Source organism: Balaenoptera musculus, chromosome 6 (genome assembly GCF_009873245.2).
Source record: "Balaenoptera musculus isolate JJ_BM4_2016_0621 chromosome 6, mBalMus1.pri.v3, whole genome shotgun sequence".
Classification (NCBI taxonomy): Eukaryota; Metazoa; Chordata; class Mammalia; order Artiodactyla; family Balaenopteridae; genus Balaenoptera; species Balaenoptera musculus.
The window spans coordinates 115,796,448-115,816,074 of record NC_045790.1 but is presented as its reverse complement, the minus strand read 5'-3'; the positions used below and the strand labels follow the sequence as shown (position 1 = coordinate 115,816,074).

Genomic DNA, 19,627 nt, shown 5'->3' with positions numbered 1-19,627 from the left:
GTTTCTGTGCCCGGGGGAGGCGGTCCAGGGTAACAGCCCACACTGCACAGCCCTGGTGCCCCAGGCTCTTTCCCCACCCCTGTGGCCCTAGTTGCCCTGCTTCTCCCCCCAGCCACCCCCTTGGCTGGGAGAGGGTCTTCCCTGTGCCTACCCTGTGAGCACCCCCAGTCTCTGGGGCTCCGCTTGCCTCCCAGAAGCGGCTCAGTGGGAGCTATGGTGGGAGGTGGGACAGGTAAGCTCTCTGGGGTCTGGAACTCTGTGGGCCCGGGGGGTTGCTGCAGCTATCAGGTCTGAAGTGGTTTCCCTGAAGGGCCAGAGCCTGGGGGTGGACGAAGTGCAGGGCAGGTGGTGGGCAGAGCCTCAGGGATCTTGCCTCCTGTTTGGATTGGAAGGTTCCCTGACCCACAGGGGCCTGCAGGAAGGCTGTGGCAGGCAGACCACTCCCCTGGGGTAATGTCAGCAGGGAGAGCTGATGGATCTGGAAAGGTGACAGAAGACAGAGCTGCCCACTAGGGAGCAGCTCCCGGCTGGGCTGACTGCCTGTGCCGAGACAGGCCGTTCACAATCCTGGCATCAGATGCAAGTCTTTTCCTCTTGGAGCATCAAGCCCACGGGAAATGCCACCTGGCCAGGCTTGGGAGGGAGGAAGGCGTTTTCTTGGGAATGGTGGGCCCAGGTTTCTGCAGACCTTCTCAATCAACACATGCTTCCCAACCCCCCATCCCCCACGGACAGCAATTGCAGGGACCCCACGGGGGCTGACAGGCCAAGACAGATGTACCCAAGGAGGACTCGGGATGGAAGGCAGGGCCCTGGGCTGCATGGGAGACTGGCCTGTGACCAGAGACTGGGAGCAGGGGTGCTGCTGTCTGGCAGAATCTGGAATCACTGAGCTGGGGTGCAGCCGTTCCCAGGGGACCTGAGCACAGGAAGAGCAACTCCTTGGGCCAGGCCTTATGCTAGAAACCAGGACCAGTGGCCCTGATGGGAGAGGTGGGTGACGGGGGTCACACGAAATGCTTAGGAGCACCCTTAGCTCTGAACGCAAGGCCGGTCACAGGGAAAGCCATCCCTTCACGGAGGAGCCGTATTACAACTGGGCAAGGATTCGTATTTTGACTCTAGGGGGGCCCGGCAGCCGAACACTCCTGACACAGGCAGCAGGCTGACGTGGATCTTTACAAAAACAGTCTTTACTGACAGTCACAGGCCCCAGGCAAGCTCTGAGGTGAAAGAGGGGCCCAGCCCCTGCCCCACTTGCCTGGGCACCTGCGGGGCAAGGGAGGGGTGACAGGACTCCCAAGGTGCTGAGACCAGAAGCGGGCCTTCCCCGCAGCCCCAGGCTGGTGTGGAGGCCTCAGTGGGGCCCTGAGTAGAGCTGCCCTCCCCAGCGCCTGCGTGAGCTCAGAGCCAGGAACCCCACCTGGTGGGCTACGCTCAGGTCTTTCCTGTCACCCAGAGCCAGTGAAGGTTGGCAGTTGCCTCTCTCGGCACCAAAGACAACAAGAGGAAAAAGCTGCTGCCGTGAAGGATAAAGATGCTTTGAAGACAGACTTGCCGGGGACTGAGCCTTAGAGGGGGCGCAGTGGAGGCAGGCCCTCCGCCTGTGGCCTCGTCAGCTGTCCTTGCCTCCGCTGCTCCTCTGCTCGGGGGCTGCGGCCTTGGTCAGGTTCCCCGCTTCCCTCTTCAGGACACTAAGCAGAGTCTGCGAGCTCTCCAAGATCTGCGAACAGAGACACCAGCCGGTTAGCACTGCTCCTCCTGTTGGAAAGCTCCCACAGCCCAGCCCCCCTCCCGGGCCAGGGCCCTTCTCCCCTGAGTCTGGCCCAAAGCCCCTTCCTCGCACCCGGGGAAGCCAGGCCGAGGTCGGCTCTGGCTCCTGCCGCTGCTCTGCCGCTCACAGTCCGGAACCCGCTATGCGGTGATGAGCATGGTGCCAACAACAGGACCCAGGTCACTCTGAGCGCCGTATTGTCACTCCACGGGGGGCCTACAGCCTGTCTAGGCACCCCTGGGCCAGAAAGCCTTGGAGGGCTCGGCCCAGCACGCGGGCCCCCGAGCCCCACCTTGAGGTAGGCAGCCTCCGTCTCCGCGATGGTCCGATCGAACTCATTCCGAGAGGCTATCTTGCGAGCCAGGTTCTCGTTGACTCGGGCCAGCTTCTCTGTCAGCTGCCTCACCTCATTCTGCAGCCGCTGCTTCTCCTCCTCTTCCTGCTGGATCTGCCGGCACAACTCTTCCCGCTTCTGACACAGCTCCTCGATGCCTAGGGTGGGCCGAGAGAGACAGGCGCGGTGGGCCCGGGGCAGGAAGGACAGCACCGCCCCTCCAGCTCTGGAGCCCCCTGCTCTGGAGGAGAGAAGGCTAGTGGATAGTGGAGGACCCGGGTGCCGGATGGGCCACCTTTCGCCCGAGCCAGGCCAATGTCCTGCGTCCGAGGAGTCTCAGAGTTAAAGAAAGCACCGCGCGAGGCTCGAGGCATGAGGCCGGGAGGCCGTGCGTACTCAAGCCCATCGTCCTCTGCTCACTCCACAGATACCTAGCCCTCGGGGCGAGCCACACCGCGGCTGTGCGCTGGGCAGGTCCGCACGGCGTCCGCGCCGCCCCGGCCCGGAAAGCCGCGCACGGACCGTACAACACGCTCGGCCGCGCGCTGCGGGCCAGCTACTGCCCGCGACCGCAGGCCGGCGAGACCCACGCCCTCCCAGCCTGCCCGGCGGGCCCCACCGCTCGGCCGCTCACATTTGACCAGCTCGTTGTTGTAGTTCTGCAGCGCCGCGCCCTGCTGGGTCATGGTCGCCGCCCGGGGTCCCGGCCTCTCCAACCGCCGTTACCGCATCGGGGCCCGCGCCTGCGTACTGCCTACAGACGGCGTGTCCACGGCGCACGTCACCGCCGCGCGCCTCTCGTTTGCGTCATCGCCGCGCGCCGCGCCGGCGGCTCTAGGAGCTGGTGGGTGCAGATGGCGGCGGCGGAAGCGGCGGCGCACAATGACCCCGGACCTGCCCAAGAGCTGCTGGTGGCCTGGAATACCGTGAGCACCGGACTGGTGCCGCCGGCTGCTCTGGGACTGGTGAGGCCCGAGAAGAGGGCGGCGGGCCCGTGCGGGGTTCCCGGGACCCTGCGCGTCCACTCTCGGGTTCATACGGATCCCTCCGCCCGCTTCTGTCCAGCCTGTTTCCCCCAGAGTCCTTTCTTGTTCCACAGCCTGTCCCTAAGCGTGGGCCCTGCATCCGTGCGACGAAGGGCAGCGGGGTTTCCGTAGGCTCCCCTGCGCTTTGTCCCTTTCTTGTCTCTCTACGTTTGTCACCGCTCTCTCCACCTTTGCGCTGTGTTCTCTTCTTACAGTTTTCTGTACTCCAGGCATCCTCCCGGACCAGCGGTGCGGTCCCTCCAAAGGAGGAGGAGCTCCGGGCGGCGGTGGAGGTTCTCAGGGGCCACGGTCTGCACTCGGTCCTGGAGGAGTGGTTCGCAGAGGTGCTGCAGAACGACCTGCAGGCTAACATATCCCTCGAGTTCTGGAATGCCGTCTCCCAACGTGAGAACTGTGCAGACGAGCCCCAGTGCCTTCTGCTGCTCCTCGATGCTTTCGGGCTCCTGGAGAGCCGCCTGGATCCCTACCTGCGTAGTCTAGAGCTCCTGGAGAAATGGACTCGCCTGGGCTTGCTTATGGGCACCGGAGCTCAGGGGCTTCGGGAAAAGGTTCATACCACGTTGCGGGGCGTCTTGTTCTTTTCCACTCCCAGAACTTTTCAGGAGATGATCCAGCGCCTCTATGGGCGCTTCTTGAGAGTTTACATGCAGAGTAAGAGAAAAGGAGAAGGAGGAACCGACCCCGAACTGGAGGGGGAATTGGACAGCAGATACGCCCGCCGCCGGTACTACCGCCTTCTGCAGAGCCCACTCTGTGCGGGATGTGGCAGTGACAAGCAGCAGTGCTGGTGCCGCCAGGCGCTGGAGCAGTTCCACCAGCTCAGCCAAGTCCTGTGAGTACTCGTGCCTGCGTGGCCGTGCCCCTGTTCCTCCTGGCTCCTGCTTGCCCCTCTGGGTCCAGCTGGCCCCTGCAGAGAGCTGCTGAGCTGGCTGGGGGTCTCTGCCACCTGTCCTGGTAGCCAAAGAGAGGGTCCCCAGGATCCGTGTGTTGTGAGTTTATACCTTTCGCCCTGGACACAGGTGCACCTGTCATTCGCCCTAGCTCAGGATTTCACGCTTTGCTTATGCTAAGATTCCACGTGATTCTGAACTTCCTGGGCTGTGCAGAATTTTGCTGTGCTGTTTGTAGGTTCTCAGGAGAGGAACGATGTTTATCCTATGGTTGCAAAAGGTGCGACTATTTTTTTTTCTCTCTAGAACAAGTCAGAGGTTAGACCAACGTGCTGGGCAAACTGATTGCCCTTCTGGTCTCTCGAGGAGGGAAGGATCTTGTTGTTAGAGCCAGGTCCTGTCATGTGGTTCCTCCACTCTCTGTGGCTACTTATGATGACTTTGTCACTTTGAGTGAAGTGGTAGCAGTGTAGCTGTTAGAGAGTCTCTTAGCTGGACTGAGGGTGTGGCCTGATTCACAGAAGCTTCGTTCTCTCAGGAGCCTTTGTCCTTATAGATCGGCATCTGCACCAAGGAGCACAGACAGCTGTATCTGTGTTTGTGGGACCAGGGTAGTGACGTATGTAGCTGTTGTCTCAGGGTCATTTCTGGGAGATGAGTCTTGGCCCCAGTAGCCAGACACGTTGATCACGTGGGGAAGACCAGTGTCCCGGCCTGGGCAGAGAGGCCAGCTGGAGAGGGCGGGTGGTCACTGGCCAGTGCTTGTTTTCGCGGCAGCTTTTCCTCGAAGCCTCTGGTGCAGTTGTGCCCCCGACGGGAGAGCTGTGGGAGGCACGTGCTGGGGTGGGGTTGGGCACGCGTGCGTGTGCTCTGCGTTCTCCACGGGCAGGGCTCTTCTCCAGACACAGGCTTAGTCTGCTGGAGCGGGTCAGTGCCGAGGCTGTGACCACCACCCTGCACCAAGTGACCCGGGAGAGGATGGAGGACCGCTGCCGGGGCGAGTACGAGCGCTCCTTTCTGCGTGAGTTCCACAAGGTGAGGACCCCCCACGGGTTGTGTCCTTGTGGACTAGAGGTTTCTGGCAAAACTGACACCTCGGCTTTAGAAACAGCCAGAGCGTGGAGAGCCGGGTGCATCAGGACGTTGCTGGTGATTGAAGTCGTCTTGGTGCTGGGTGGAGGCCAGTCGTTCTGGGCCCATCCTGGTGATAGCAAGGAAGAGCCTGTGACAGGCTTAGCGAGGTCTGCGCAGGGTCACGTGGCTGGAGGCCACGCCAAGGTCTGGGGTGTCCCAGTGGGGGGCGTCGGGGGCATCCACACTATTGGGACATGGTCTGGGATCTGCTCTGGGCTGCACAGAGTTGAGGAAGAGCCGCGCCCAACCACGGGGGGCCTCAGCCTGCTCCCACTTCCCGCCTGTTCCCCTCCACTGCTCCTGCTATCTATCTCCTGAGGATGCAGGTAAGCTGTGCGGGTGAGGGGTGGTGTTCAAAGCAAGCGTCCCTGCCACGGGGGGGGGTGGCGTGAAGCTGGAGGTCTGGCGGGTAGCTGTGCCGTCCCTAGGCGGCACATCGTCCAGGTGGTCTTGCCGGTGGCTGGGCGGCGGTGGGAAGACATGTACGCGCTCGGGTCCATGTGGTGGGGTGTCCTGTGGATTTAACGTGCACGGGCTCGGAAGTGTTCCCGCTAGGTGCTGTGGGTTGTGCTTGGGGGGAGGTCTCGTTGTGCATGGGACCCCCAGGGTGTGTCCATCCGCTCAGACGTAGCGCCCTGTGTCAGAGCCACTGTTGCTGGGGATGAGCACGGGTGCTGGTGTGTGTGGAAGGGGCCTGGGTGTGTGTTGATGGAGGCCCTGGGAGGCCTCCTTTGGGTCCCTCGTCCTGCTGAATTTAATGTGCTCCTGGTCTCCAGAGTAGGTGGCCTTGGGGGCTCCCAGGGCCCAGCCAGCGGGGCGGGCAGCTGTGTGGCTTCTCCTCGTCTCTGCTCTGGGCGTGGCCCCCAGAGTCCCACACCTGTGTCCTCCCGACAGTGGATTGAGAGGGTGGTCGGCTGGCTGGGCAAGGTGTTCCTGCAGGACGGCCCCAGCAGGCCTGCGTCCCCAGAGGCCGGGAGCAGCCTGCGCCGGTGGCGCTGCCACGTGCAGAGGTTCTTCTATCGCATCTACGCCAGCCTGCGCATCGAGGAGCTCTTCAGCATCATCCGAGGTTGGCCCACCTGCCAGGGAGCCATCTTCCTATGCCTCTGCCCTTCAGCTCATTGAGGGTGGGGCGGCGGGCACATCTGGGACCGCGGTGTCTCGAGCAGAGCCAGGCCTCTCGCACACAGTGTGTGCTCGCCACGTGTGCACGTGCCAGGACCGGCCTCTCCCTGCAGACTTCCCGGACTCCCGGCCGGCCGTGGAAGACCTCAAGTACTGCCTGGAGAGGACCGACCAGAGGCCGCAGCTTCTTGTGTCCCTCAAGGCTGCCCTGGAGACACGACTCCTCCACCCAGGTGCTGCCGAGGCCCACCCGCCATTCACCCTCAGGGCCCGGATCTGGAAGCCCAGGCCTGGGGCCTGTGGAGGGAGTGGGCTAAGAGGCAGTTTTGTGTGGTTCTTCGGGGGCAGGGGCAGCGCCCGGTCCCTTTAGAACAGACCCCACTTTGCAAGGGGAGAAAGCAAGTGAGCGCAGGGGTAGGGGAGGAAACAGCTCTCTGCAGATCACGCGGGTCTCCTGGGGGTGAGGTGGGACCTGCAGGTCACCTGACTCGGGTGGCTGCCTGCGCGGCCCTGTGTTGCCTGGGCCCTTCTGGGACAGAGCTCTCCCATCCCGGCCGTAGGCGTGAATACGTGCGACATCATCACCCTGTACATCTCCGCCATCAAGGCGCTGCGTGTGCTGGATCCCTCCATGGTTGTCCTGGAGGTGGCCTGTGAGCCCATTCGCCGCTACCTGAGGTGAGCACCAGGGGCCGACTCCAGGAAGCTGCTCAGAGCTCCTGGCCCCACTCGTGCAGCTGCACTCCCCGTGGGTCTTGCTGGAGCCGGAGGGGTGTGGTCCTTGGGGAGCCGGGGATGCTCTATCTCCCCTCCCGGGCTGGGCTCCTTCCTTCTGACAGTGCTGCTTCCCACGCCTGTAGCCCAGGGTCACCAGGCCCGTGTGCAGGCCGGGGGCCCACACCAGCACGGACAGGCGCCCCTGCTCAGCTTTGCCTCGTGCCAGCCTGGCCCCAGGGCTGGCGGAAAGGGTCGGGCCTTGTGTCGCTGGCCTTCTACCACGAGGAGCAGAGCCTCTCGGGCTGTCTCCCGGGGAATGTGTTTGAGCAGGCGCCACGCACAGCCACCCAGAAATGCCGAAGGGCACAGTGGAGGCTCGGGCATGGGGCCGGGCAGCGTCTGGAGCTGCCCTAACTCAGGCCTGCTGCCTCCTGGCCATGCGTGGCCTGGCCTTGGGTCTGTCTCGTCATCTCAGCTCTACTCCTAGAAAATGATAGCTTTTTAGTTTTAGGGGTGGCGGGGCGGGGGAGGGAGTCTCATGGGCTTGTCTTTAGCACGTGACTGACGGCCCTGGCTGCACGGGTCAGGTGGGGTCCCGTGTTCAGGTGGGACAGGCGGTGAGGGGCTCTTGCCTGGCAGGACGCGGGAGGACACGGTGCGGCAGATCGTGGCAGGGCTGACCGGGGACTCGGATGGGACGGGGGACTTGGCTGTTGAGCTGTCCAAGACGGACCCGGCAAGCCTGGAGACTGGCCAGGACAGCGAGGATGACTCGGGCGAGCCAGAGGACTGGGTCCCCGACCCTGTGGACGCGGATCCAGGTCAGCGCCTGCCGGCCCTGCTGCCAGCCTCTGGATTTCGGGGGGTGGTCCGGTCGGGCAGGCGCTCTGGTCTCCAGTTTGTTGCCATGTGGGCTCTGGAGCTCGAGGGGATCCATGGTCAGAGTGTAACCCCGCCTGGTTCCCCAGGGTTCTTCACCTGGCTTGGGTGGCGTCCCCGTCCAGACCCGTGGGGGGTGCCCTGCCTGCCCCACCTGCTTCTGCTGCTTCAGCTGGAGAAGGAATGGGTTTTCGGCATCCCCACCTCATGGGCTTGGCCGGGCAGGAGCCGCCTGGCACCGTCTGTGCCGCCTCCGTGTCTGAGAGGCGCCGGTGGTGCCCGTGCCGTGCAGGGAAGTCCAGCTCTAAGCGGCGCTCCTCGGACATCATCAGCCTGCTGGTCAGCATCTACGGCAGCAAGGACCTCTTCATCAACGAGTACCGCTCGCTGCTGGCCGACCGCCTGCTGCACCAGTTCAGCTTCAGCCCCGAGCGGTGAGGCGTGTGAGGTGCCACTCCGGGTCCCCAGGGAGGCGTGGCCTTCACTCGCAGTGGCTGCTCTCCATTAGCCCTGATGCGCGTCGGGGATGCGCTGGGTCCCTGAGGCTGGGTGGGGACTGACCTGTGCTTGGCCTCTGCCCCCCGGGGGAGAGGGGGCCTGGGGGCAGCCAAGGAGCCTGGGGCGGTAGGTCCCAGGGCTTCCGGGCCTCCTGGGGTGGAGTGGGCACAGGGCTCCCACCTCTCCTCCTGGACTGGGGGCGTCCCTGCTCCGGGGAGGGGGTTGGGGGGGCAGTGTCGCTCTGCAGGTTCCAGTTGGGGCGGGGGCACACCACAGCCCTCAGAGATGCGTCCTTCCAGGGAGATCCGCAACGTGGAGCTGCTGAAGCTGCGCTTTGGCGAGGCCCCGATGCACTTCTGCGAGGTCATGCTCAAGGTAGGTGCCTGGGGCTCCCCGCCACCGCCTGGCCCCTACCCCTGCCAGTGCGGACCTTCAGGAGGCCCCGTCTCCCCCGCAGGACATGGCAGACTCGCGCCGCATCAATGCCAACATCCGCGAGGAGGACGAGAAGCGGCCCGCAGAGGAGCAGCCGCCGTTTGGGGTCTACGCCGTCATCCTCTCCAGCGAGTTCTGGCCGCCCTTCAAGGATGAGAAGCTGGAGGTTCCCGAGGACGTCAGGGAGGCCCTGGAGGTCTACTGCAGGAAGTACGAGAAGCTGAAGGTATGGCCGCGCCGCCGGGGCGCCTCGGACGAGTCCCTCCGCGTCTGTGCCCTGCGCTCAGCGCCCTCCCCTCCCCTCCTGGCAGCCTGGCTGTGCAGGTGTGCACACTCTCTGCACGCCCTCCTGTGCCCCCAAGGCGCTGGGAGTGGGCGTGCCCCTGGGCTGCCTCTTCCACCGTCCACCCTCTTGGCCTCAGAACCAGCGGCTGGGCTGCAGTGATCGCCCCAGGGGGAGTCGGGGGCTGTGTCTCCTCCATGCGCGTCTCTAGGGAGTCTCCAGGTTGCTTTTGAGGTGTTTGACCTCTATGATCTTCCGCCATCCTGCCCCTCCCTGGCTTGTTTCCCTGGAAGCTGCTGTCTGGAGGACCCAGACCATGCTGTCTGCTGTCAGGTCCCTGGGGCCACAGGGCTCGGCAAGGAGAAGCGGGTGTGTGGGCTGGTCAGGAGGCCGGGGGCCAGGAGTGGCCGATTGGCAGAGTTTATCGCTTGTCCCCTCCAGTCCTGGCGTTGGGAGTCCAGGTGAGAGGTGTGGGCAGGTGGAGCCTGGCGTGGGCAAGGGTCCGTGGCACGGAGGACCCTTCTTCCAGGTGATGGTTCAGAGGAGCCGTGTTGGGAGAGAGGAGGGAGTTGGGACACCTGTCCCAGGTTTCAGGGGACAGGTGGAGAAGTGGGTTCTGGGGCGTTGAGTCTGATGAGTGGGGTGTGGGGCCTGAGAGGCCACCGGCTGGAGGAGACGCCAGGCACCCAAGCAGAGGACAGGGCCGCAGGTGTCCAGGGTGCAGACCCTGAGCCCTGGAGGGACCTGGGACACCCCTGGAGGTGGGAGCCCTCAGGACAGAGCCCCAGGAGGGCGGCAGGCGGGGCCCAGCCGGGACCCTTCCTGCCCCTGCGTGGGGGCTGGCGCTTGCTCTGTGGGGCCCTCCCCGGTGGAGGACATCCACGTGGACTGCCCGTGTGCTCGGCGCCCTCCCCTGCCGCTCTGGCTGCCCTGCTGGCCTCTGCGCCGCAGCTCGCCTGCCTGGAGAGGCCCCGCCGGCTTCCTCCGGAGTCCCCCCCGGGGCCTGGGGGTGGCTCAGGCATGTCCTCCTTCTCAGGCCCGTGTACCCGGCGTGACGGCGCTGGAGCGGCCGGGCAGGCCCCCGGTCTGTGCCAAGAGGTCAGGCCCGTGGCCACGGTGCCTCTGCCTCCCGCCAGCCGGGCTCCTGGCCCGAGGACTGCGCTGGACACGTGGGGGTGGCCGTGCCTGTGCCATCTGCTGCTGGGCCTCGCGTGTGCCCGCTGCAGGCTGGAGTGGTGGTAAAGGTCACGGCCTGGGAGCCAGAGTGCGTGGTTATGAGCTTGGCCAGCTGCCAGGTGTAGAGAGGTTAGCTGTCGCCCCCCCTTCAGAGCTGGGGGCGTGAAGAAGGACTTAGAGCAGCGCTTAGCTGAGAGTGACCAGTGTCCCCCGGGGCGGCCCTAACAAAGTACTCCAGACAGGGACCATCGATGCACCGGAAACTTATTGTCTCAGTTCTGGCAGCCAGAAGTTCAAAGCCAAGGTATGGGCAGGGCCGCGCTCCCTCCAAAGGCTCCAGGGGAGGATCCTCTTGCCTCTTCCAGCTGCTGGGGCTCCAGATGTTGCTTGGCTTGTAGAGGCGTCACTCTGACCCGTGCACCGTGCCCCACAGCCTCTCCCGGTGTCTCTGTGTCCAAATTCTCCTCTTATGGGGATACCAGTCATACTGGATTTAGGGCCCCCCACGCCAGTGTGACCTCATCTTAACTAGCTGCATCTGTAGTGACCCGACTGGCAAATAGGGTTACATTCTGAGGCACTGGGGGTGAGGACTTTAACATCATTTGTGGAGGTCACAGTTCAACCTGTGAGAGTCTACTCTCTGGCCCCCCAAATTCACGTTCTTCTCACGTGCAAGATACATTTAGCCACGTCTACCGTCCCCAAAGTCTTAACCATTCTGGCACCAACTCAAAGTCCCAGATCTCTAAGTCAGGTCAGGGTGAGAGCTGGGGCACGATCCTCCTTCAGCTGTAAACCTGTGAATAAATATCTCTCTGCTTCCAAAGTCCAGTGGTGGGACAGGCGTTGGGCAGACACCTGCCCTCCAAAAGGGAGATACTGGAAGGAAGGGAGAGTTCCCAGGCCCTAAGCAAGTCTGAAATCCACTGGAGGAAGTTCTCCTCCATTTGGCTGGATGCCAGTCTTCTCTGCCCTGGGGGGCAGCCCCACCCTGCCAGGCCAGGCCTCTGCATCACGGCCCTGCCCTCAAGAGTCATGCTCTCCTTTGGCCGTCCCTCCCTTTCCACCCAGGCTGGCCTCGGTTCCACTGCTATTAAATTCTCAGGAACCTTGTTGGCCTGCATGCAGTTCTCGGCGTCCAGTCCGTGGGCCTGGGGGCTCTCACACCTCTCCTGGACCCTCTCTGTCCTGGCTCCTGGGCACTGCTGGTTGGTGCCATCTTGACACAGGTCACCTCTAGGGCCATACGGGCTCTGTCTGCAGAGCCCACGGCCAGGTGTGCAAACCCCCGAGTGCTGCTGGCTCCTTTCTGCTCACCAGGCCCTTCCTCGGTTTTCCCTCTCAAGTCACTACAAGCGGTGAGGAGAAAGCAGGCTGCACCTTCCATACTTTGCTTGGAAATCTCAACCTAACGTCTAGGTTCCTCCCTCGCGAGTTCTGCTTTCCACCCAGCAGAGCACGTCTCTGCCGCCGCGTGACGGGTCGCCTTTCCTCCCATCTCCGGTGATGTGTTCCTTGCTTCAGCAGGCCTCACTGGAATGGCCTTTCCTGTCTGTGTTTCTGCCAATAGTCTCTCCAGGGCAACCCAGGATTTTATGAGCATGCAGCTCAAAACTTTCCCAGCCCCCCCCCCATCCCCCAACACCACAGCCACATCCACGTGTTCTAAAAAAGTATTTGCTACGGCAGCACCTTCCCCTCCGGCTGAAGTCTGTATCGCTGTCCCACGGTGGCTGTAGCAGAGTACCGCACGCCAGGTGCTGAAACAGGAACTTCTCTTGGCTCTGGAGGCCAGGGTGTGAGATGGAGGTGTGGGCCTTCTGGAGGCTGCGGGCGAGTCCTTCCTGCCTCTTCCAGCCTCCAGGGGGGCCTGTGTCGCTGAAGCCTCGAACACCGTCTGCCCTCCCGTGAGGACCCTGATTGAGTTAGATTAGGGTTCACGGGGCTCCAGCACGACCTCTTCTTCCCTAACGACATCTGCAAAGGCCTGGTTTCCAAGTCAGGTCACTTTCTGCGGTCCTGAGGCCAGGACGTGGACGTTTCTCTCAGAGGCACAGGGGCCCTCGCTGTTAGGGGGTGCCGGTTGAGGGGGAGGGGACTGGAGTCCCGCCGTGTGCTGGTCCCGTCGCTGCCCGCCAGGGTGGGGGCAGGTCAGGGAGCCCTTCCTCACCCGGTCCCAGGTAGCAAAGCCTTGTCCAGCCGGACCCGCCGGGCGGCCTGTGCTGACCCCAGCCCTCCCCAGGCCATGCGGACGCTCAGCTGGAAGCACACCTTGGGCCTGGTGACCATGGATGTGGAGCTGGCCGACCGAACCCTGTCTGTGGCGGTGACCCCTGTGCAGGCGGTGGTCCTGCTGTACTTCCAGGACCAAGGTGAGCCCCCAGCTGCCCTGCTCTGGCCACACCTCCCGGGAGGGCACCATTCTGTCCCCGGTGGAGGGTGGGTGGAGGGTGGGCAGGACCCCGGTGGCCCAGAGCCATGCGGGCAGTAGGCCCTTCCCACCTGCCCCCCCCCAGCCCCGTCCCCCCGCTGGGGCCTGGCTGTGCCGTGAGGGTCCTGCCCGTCCTGCTGAGCTGGGCCGACGAGCTGCGGGGGCACAGCCCCGCCCAGCATGCCGTGTGCTCGGCCGCCCTGCCCACAGCCAGCTGGACCCTGGAGGAGCTGAGCAAGGTGGTGAAGATGCCCGTGGCGCTGTTGCGGCGGCGCGTGTCGGTGTGGCTGCAGCAGGGTGTGCTGCGAGAGGAGCCGGCCGGCACCTTCTCGGTGGTGGAGGAGGAGCGGCCCCAGGACCGGGACAGCATGGTGCTTGTCGACAGCGACGACGAGAGCGACTCGGGCATGGCCTCGCAGGCCGACCAGAAGGAGGAGGAGCTGCTGGTGCGCCCGGGGCCTGGCAGGTGGGGCGGGGGGGGGGGGCCGCCCAGAGCGGGGCCTGACCGCCGGCCCCCGGCCGCTGTGCCCCCAGCTCTTCTGGACGTACATCCAGGCCATGCTGACCAACCTGGAGAGCCTGTCGCTGGAGCGCATCTACAGCATGCTGCGCATGTTCGTGGTCACCGGCCCCGCGCTGGCCGAGATCGACCTGCAGGAGCTCCAGGGCTTCCTGCAGAGGAAGGTGCGCGACCAGCAGCTCGTCTACTCCGCTGGCGTCTACCGCCTGCCCAAGAGCTGCGGCTGAGCCGCTGCCAGGCCCTGCCCCCGCCCAGCCCCCGAATGAGAGTAAAGCAGACGGTTCTCCCTCCCTCCCTGTCCTGCTGGCTCTGTGGGCTTCGTGGACACGCGGTCAGGCTCTCCCTCCAGACCGGCCTCCAACAGAGCCTGGCAGAGCCCGGCTCCCGGGAGTCGGCGGGGAGCTGCACACCTGGGTTTGGGCTCCAGGCCGGGAGTCCTGGCACGTGGTGTCTCTGGGCCACCGTGGCTGACAGAGGCCCCCGTCACTCGTGGCTTGGGCAGGAGCTCACCGGGGGTGGGCTGTCTGGGAGATGGGCCCTCCTGGGCCGCCCTCCTGAGGGACCTCCAGCTCCAGCCTCACCCCTCTGGCCTTTGAAAGAAGCCCTCGGGTCCCCCTCTCTCTGCTGGCGTGAGGGTCTGGCGTCCAAATGCTGGGCTGAGAGCCCCAGGGCTGCTGCTGGGGCCCGGGGGGCTCCATCAGAATGCGTGAGGTGGGCGGGTGGCCAGGCAGCCCCTGTGAAGCCAAGAACTTCTTGCGTCTCCAGCATGACGTGCTGCCTGGGACACGCCTAGGCTCGGGCAGCTGCTGTGCTGGGGGCTTCCAAGGAAGAGTGCTTTCAGAAAGGCCAGTTCTTTCCGTGCCCCGAGGCGTGTGGTCAGGAGCGCCTGGGGGCCTCGATGTTCCTAGCACAAGATGCCGGGCCCAGTGAGTCCAGCCATCCCCAGAGCTGCGGCACAGGGCTGTTGTGTCCGGAGCACAGGGTCCTGTCCGAGGCCAGCACTGGGGGCCCCGCACTGCCCTTGCTCCCAGGTCCCAGGAGGCGGGGAGGCTGTTAGCTCTGCCAGGCCCGAGGCCTTCAAAGCTGCGCTCGGTGCTGCAGCCTCCGTGGCCCAGACCTTCACTTGTCCAGCGGGAACTGATCGAGCCCGGTGGCGCCGTCCCCACGGCAACAAAGGCCCTTTGGAACGAACGTCTCCACTGCCCTGCTCCTCCCTGCGGTGCATTCCCAGGCCTGGAGCCGTGCCCGCTGCCCCCACACACGCTGCGGCTCCTCACCAGTCTGCACCCAGTGCCCCCGCTCCTCTCTTTGGCCTGTTCTGCTCGAGGGCCCTAGTGTCCGTCCTGCTCTGGGGCTTTGCTTTTTTTTGTTTCTTGGCTGTGCCGTGCAGTTTCTGGGGTCTCAGTTCCCCACCCAGGGACTGAACCCAGGCCACAGTAGTGAAAGCCCGCAATCCTAACCCCTAGACTGCCCGGGAACTCCCTCTAGGGCTTTTCCTTCTTGCTCCACGGAGTGGTGTTTGCTGTGGGGTTTGGAGAGATGAGCTGCATAGCCTTAGCAGTTTGAGGAGTGACAGGCCAGTGGGTCCCCCCCTTGGGCTCCACCTGCTTGGCCCCTCCAAGGCGGGCTGCACTGTGGTCACAAGAGGGGCTTGGGACTTCCCTGGTGGCGCAGTGGTTAAGAATACGCCTGCCAATGCGGGGGACACGGGTTCAAGCCCTGGTCTGGGAAGATCCCACATGCCACGCAGCAACTAAGCCCATGCGCCACAACTACTGAGCCTGTGCTCTAGGGCCCACAAGCCACAACTACTGAAGCCCGCGCGCCTAGAGCCTGTGCGCCACAACAAGAGAAGCCGCCGAAATGAGAAGGCCCCGCACTGCGACGAAGAGTGGCCCCGGCTCACTGGAACTAGGGAAAGCCTGCGCACGGTGGCAAAGACCCAACGCAGCCAGAAATAAATAAAATAAGTAATAAAGACACTTAAAGAAAAAAAGAAGAGGGACTTCCTGCCTGGCACTGGGCTGGGCATGCCTTCGTCATCCTAACCAGGATGCAGACCTGCTGGACTGGCCTGGCAGGGTGGCAGTGCCAGCCGCTGGGCCTGGACACACCTGCTCTGAGTCCCTTTGGACTCAGTTTGTGGATGAGTGTGGTAAAACCCAGCGTCTCAGGTCATAGGATCACTCAACAGGTGTAGGTGTGTGCCAGGAGCTGCCACCAGGAGGGGGCACCTGTGTGAGGGTCAGGGAGGTCCCCAGTGACCAGGGGTTGACTGCGGCCCAGCGGGGCGCTCCCCACCCCCAGTGCCCTGTGGGGTTAGCCGTGGCTGGGGGCAGGTATTTGCTCCTGCTGCCTGGGTTTGCTCGGCAGGTCCTTAGGGGAGGAGGCTGAGGTTAACCCCAGCCGCGCCAGCCTCCTGTGGACAGCGCTCGCCTGGTCTGCGAGAGGCTGCACAGGGGACAGGCTGCGGCGGTGGCCGTGCGCCAACTGTGATGACACACTTACGCCAGAGCCCCGGGCGCCGCCTGCAGCCATTTCACAGCCACCTGGGCCTCGAGGGTGTCCTGCAAGACACTGCCGGGGCCCGTGTGGGGCGGGTGCGTGTGCACCCCCGGGCCTCCCTTGGTCCCTGCTTGTTCCAGTCCTGGGGGGAGGGTGGTGACATGAGTCAGCTGGAGCCCAGGCCCCACCTAAGCTGCAGCAGCCCTTATCCTAACAGAGAAACTGAGGCCCGGGCTTGCCCACTGTGGACCTCTCTGGGTTTCCAGGCCGCTGCCTCTGCGACCCCAGGGGCCCAAGTGCAGCCGCTGCCCCTTTGCCGTGAAGCGCTCTCCTTCCAAGGCCGCGGCAGCCCCACCGCTGCCCCTGCCTCAGATCTAGCCAGGGCACTCTGGAGTGACTCCCAGGCCCCGGCCGCCCTACCTGCCCTACCCTGGGGCTGCCTGCCCAGGGCTCCTCAAAGCCCAGCGCCCGAGGGTGGTGAAGCCCAAGGTGAGGCCCTGCCCCCACCCGCCCTGCCTCACAGCTCCATTGTGAGGTCAGCACCTTCCGAAGGGTTCTGTCCAGAGGCGTGGACATGGCCCCCTGTCCCCAGCCTGACTCCTGCCTGGTTGGCAGCCCCCTCGGCCTGATCTGTTTGTCCCTTTTGCTCATCCCTGCTGCAGGTGCCACCTCCTGTTCCCCAACCCTGTCCCCAGCCAGGGCCCCTCCCTGGTCCAGGCAGGCCAGGCGCACTCGTGTCCTTCTGGTGGCTGCTGGGGGTGGGAGGGTGGGCTTGGGGGTCACCCACAGGGAGGTGACAACAGCCCCTTGGCCCTGTGTCTGCAGCTGGAACCTACTGCGAGTGTAGCCTTGGCCTCAGCCGCGAGGCCCTCATTGCCCTGCTGGTGGTGCTGGCGGGCATTGGCGCCAGCTGCTTCTGCGCTCTCATCATCGTGGCAGTTGGCATCATTCGAGCCAAGGGGTGCGTGAGCCCCAGGGCCAGGGCGGGCGGGTGAGGGCTGCGGGGCCAGGCCGTCCCCCTGGGCCCTTGGCCTCGATGGGCGAGGTCACCAGGGACTTGGGAATGGAGTCTCCCAGGATGGGATGGAGAGAGGTGTGGGGAGCACCGCTGGGCTCCTGGAGGCCAGACTCACGCCTTACCTTTGTTCCCCCCCGCCCCTCAGTGAAACATGCCCCGGACACATGGACAACAGGTGAGTGACCCCAGGGGAGGACCCCCAGGGCGAGCTGTGCCCCTGCTCCCCGAGCCCCCCGGGAGGTGTGGTTCACAGACACGGCAGGAGCCCTGGCTGGTTGAGGCCTCATGAGCCCGTGCTGATGGCCGCCTGCAGCTGGCCTGACCTGGACCACGCTGTGCAGGTTGGTGGGGCACTTCGGAGCTCAGGAAGATCACATGGACCTGCACGCGGTGCACGTGGAGTCCCACCTCATGGCCCCTGAAATGGAGATCTCCATGACGCCGCCCCTGGAAGATCATGGCCTCACGACCATCACTGTGGACTCGACCCTAGCGGAGCTGCCCCCCCAACCCCCGCCGCCTGAGTAGGGCTTCGGGCAGCTGGGGGAAGGGGAATTAAACAGTAGTTAGCGGGTCTGCGTTGTCCTCCCTGCTGGCCCCCCTCGAGCCCTTCTGCAGATGCATCTTGGGGTGGGGGAGGGGTCTGTACCTACCTGCGTCGCCTCCTGTCTCTTCAGTGGGGTGCCCAGTGCCCATGCTGGGCTCCCGCTGTCCACCCTGCAGGGCAGGGGGCACACCCCTGGGGTTTCCACTTCCTGCCATCGTGGCCCCAGCCCAGCTCCTCCCTGCATCTTCCTGCCGCTCTGTCCCATGAAGCAGGCAGCCACCCCCCGCCCCCCGTGAGCCCCTGCCCATCCCACCCCCACCCCCACCCCAGGAAAATGCCGGGACAGGACCTGCAACTCTGGTGAGTCCAGAGGGAGCAGCACGTGACAGGAGGACTTGGGCTGGTGCCCCTGCTCCACCCACACTGTGTCCTTGAAGTTCCGGCAGAGTCCTTGGTGGGCAGGGTGGGGCAGATGTGGTGGCCTCCCCTTCCTCAGGTGTGCAGCCCTCCCTCTACCTCACTGCCTGTTCCCTGGGTTCAGGCCCCCATCATGTGCGTGTGCCCCATGGGGATGGGACCATCCCTAGGTGGGGGCTCCTGTATATGTGCTCTAGGGTCACTCTGCTGAGAGGAGGCGGGTGGAGACTCGGGGGAGGAGCAGGGCTCACTGGGTCCTGTTCCGTGTGTCGCAGCCATGAGTTCAGTGGGGGTGAGGCTGCGGGGGCGACAGTGTGGTCCAGTTGCCCAGGCCGCACCCGGGTGCGGGGCGGTGGACCACGCAGGTGAGGAGGGGGTAGCGTCTTGTCAGTGCTGCTGCTGGCGCGGAGCCAAGAGGAGCTCAGGGCTTCAGGACAGGTGGCTGGCAGTGGCGGGCGCTGGCTATGTGCCCAGCCTCCGCCCTAGGCGCGGGGCCAGCCGTGGGACGGACGGGCTCCCGGGACGCCTGGGCAGCTGGCCTCCTACCGTTGCCCCCATGCGGAGCCCCTCCTTTCTCTCGCGGCGGCTGCCGCCGCTGTTCCTACTGCTGCTGTCGCCGTGGCCAGTCTGGATCCAGGCGCCCCCCGCAGCCGCCCCCTCGGCAACCCCCGCCTCAGCAACCGCGGGCGCCCCGGACTGCCCCGAGGCGTGCGCGTGCGCGCCAGAGGGCCAGGCCAACTGCTCCGGGCGCGCGCTGCCCGCCGTGCCAGGGGGCCTGAGCCAGCGCGTGCGCGCGCTGCTGCTGGACCACAACCGCGTGCGTGCGCTGCCGCCCGGCGCCTTCGTGGGCGCTGGGGCGCTGCTACGCCTGGACCTGCGCGAGAACGGACTGCGCTGGGTGCACGCGCGGGCCTTCTGGGGCCTGGACGCGCTGAAGCTGCTCGACCTCAGCGCCAACCAGCTGGAGGCGCTGGTGCCCGGCACCTTCGCTCCACTGCGCGCGCTTTGCGTCCTCTCGCTGGCCGGCAACCGGCTGGCGCGTCTAGAGCCCGCGGTGCTGGGCCCGCTCCCGCTGCTGCGCACGCTCAGCCTGCAGGACAACGAGCTGCCCGCCCTCGCGCCCGCGCTCCTGGCGGGCCTGCCCGCTCTCAACACGCTGCGGCTGCGCGGCAACCCCTGGGACTGCGGCTGCGCGCTGCGCCCACTCTGCACCTGGCTGCGCAGGCACCCGCTGCCCGCGCCAGGTGAGCCCTCGGGGGCGCGGGCGGGGCGGGCCACTGCCGCCGCCTTCGCCTGACGCCGCTCCCGTGTCCCGCAGAGGCCGAGACGCTGATCTGCGTGTCGCCGGGGCGCCTGACGCTCAGCCCCTTGACCGCCTTCCCCGACGCCGCCTTCAGCCACTGCGCGCGGCCCCTTGCCGCGCGGGAACTGGCCGTGGTCTACGCGCTCGGGCCCGTCTCCTTCCTCGCTAGCCTGGCCGCCTGCCTGGCGCTGGGCTCCGTGCTCACCGCCTGCCGCACGCGCCGCCGCCGCGCCGCCGCCCGCCGCCCGCCGAGGAGTCTGCCGGATCCCGGTGCCGGCATGGCCTCGCCTGCGGCAGTCGCCGCCGCCCAAGCCTGAGCGGGCCGCGGCCGCCCTCGAACCTTCCCCCTATCCCCTGCCCTCCTTCACACTCCCTGCAGGCGTCAACAAGCGACACAGATCGAAGTTTTCTTGACATTCCTTTCGGCATCACCACTGCACATACCGGGTGGGTGGGGTGGCGGGGGGAGGGCGGTGCGCGCCGGGCCCCTGGGGCGGAGGGGCAGCGCTCGGCGGCGCTCGGGCCGCAGCGGGGGAAGGCACACGCCTGGACGCGGGAAGGGCTGGGCCTGTACAAGGTGGCGCGCGGGGCT

At 65.4% G+C, this 19,627-nt stretch overlaps 4 protein-coding genes across 6 annotated transcripts; 3 read left to right on the top strand and 1 right to left on the bottom strand.

Moving 5' to 3' along the window:
- Nucleotides 1-1,173: 1,173 nt before the first annotated feature.
- Nucleotides 1,174-2,888, bottom strand: SSNA1 (SS nuclear autoantigen 1). The gene is made up of 3 exons (XM_036855529.1): nt 2,743-2,888; nt 2,067-2,266; nt 1,174-1,723 (listed from the first exon to the last, which is right to left on the bottom strand). The coding sequence occupies exons 1-3, from the start codon at nt 2,792-2,794 to the stop codon at nt 1,616-1,618; spliced, it is 360 nt and encodes a 119-aa protein (XP_036711424.1). The 5' UTR covers nt 2,795-2,888; the 3' UTR covers nt 1,174-1,615.
- Nucleotides 2,889-2,918: 30 nt separating this feature from the next.
- ANAPC2 (anaphase promoting complex subunit 2) lies at nt 2,919-14,940 on the top strand. 3 transcript variants are annotated; one of them, XM_036855514.1, is made up of 13 exons: nt 2,919-3,073; nt 3,364-3,986; nt 4,947-5,079; nt 6,073-6,247; nt 6,417-6,536; nt 6,864-6,981; nt 7,660-7,841; nt 8,192-8,333; nt 8,697-8,772; nt 8,855-9,058; nt 12,537-12,666; nt 12,936-13,171; nt 13,260-14,938. In XM_036855514.1, exons 1-13 carry the CDS (start codon nt 2,963-2,965, stop codon nt 13,470-13,472), a joined length of 2,463 nt encoding a protein of 820 aa, XP_036711409.1. In that variant the 5' UTR covers nt 2,919-2,962; the 3' UTR covers nt 13,473-14,938. The 3 variants fall into 3 exon arrangements, with proteins under 3 accessions (XP_036711409.1, XP_036711408.1, XP_036711410.1); XM_036855513.1 differs by having other exon boundaries at nt 2,942-3,073; nt 3,349-3,986; nt 4,953-5,079; nt 13,260-14,940; XM_036855515.1 differs by lacking the exons at nt 12,936-13,171; nt 13,260-14,938 and adding an exon at nt 12,811-12,915 and having other exon boundaries at nt 2,942-3,073; nt 3,349-3,986.
- A 649-nt stretch (nt 14,941-15,589) lies between these two features.
- On the top strand, nt 15,590-17,420 carry TMEM210 (transmembrane protein 210). Its single transcript, XM_036856330.1, has 4 exons — nt 15,590-16,412; nt 16,576-16,711; nt 16,914-16,943; nt 17,110-17,420. Exons 1-4 carry the CDS (start codon nt 16,325-16,327, stop codon nt 17,294-17,296), a joined length of 441 nt encoding a protein of 146 aa, XP_036712225.1. The 5' UTR covers nt 15,590-16,324; the 3' UTR covers nt 17,297-17,420.
- A 589-nt stretch (nt 17,421-18,009) lies between these two features.
- Nucleotides 18,010-19,421, top strand: LRRC26 (leucine rich repeat containing 26). The gene is made up of 2 exons (XM_036854207.1): nt 18,010-18,976; nt 19,051-19,421. The coding sequence occupies exons 1-2, from the start codon at nt 18,010-18,012 to the stop codon at nt 19,350-19,352; spliced, it is 1,269 nt and encodes a 422-aa protein (XP_036710102.1). The 3' UTR covers nt 19,353-19,421.
- Nucleotides 19,422-19,627: the final 206 nt, after the last annotated feature.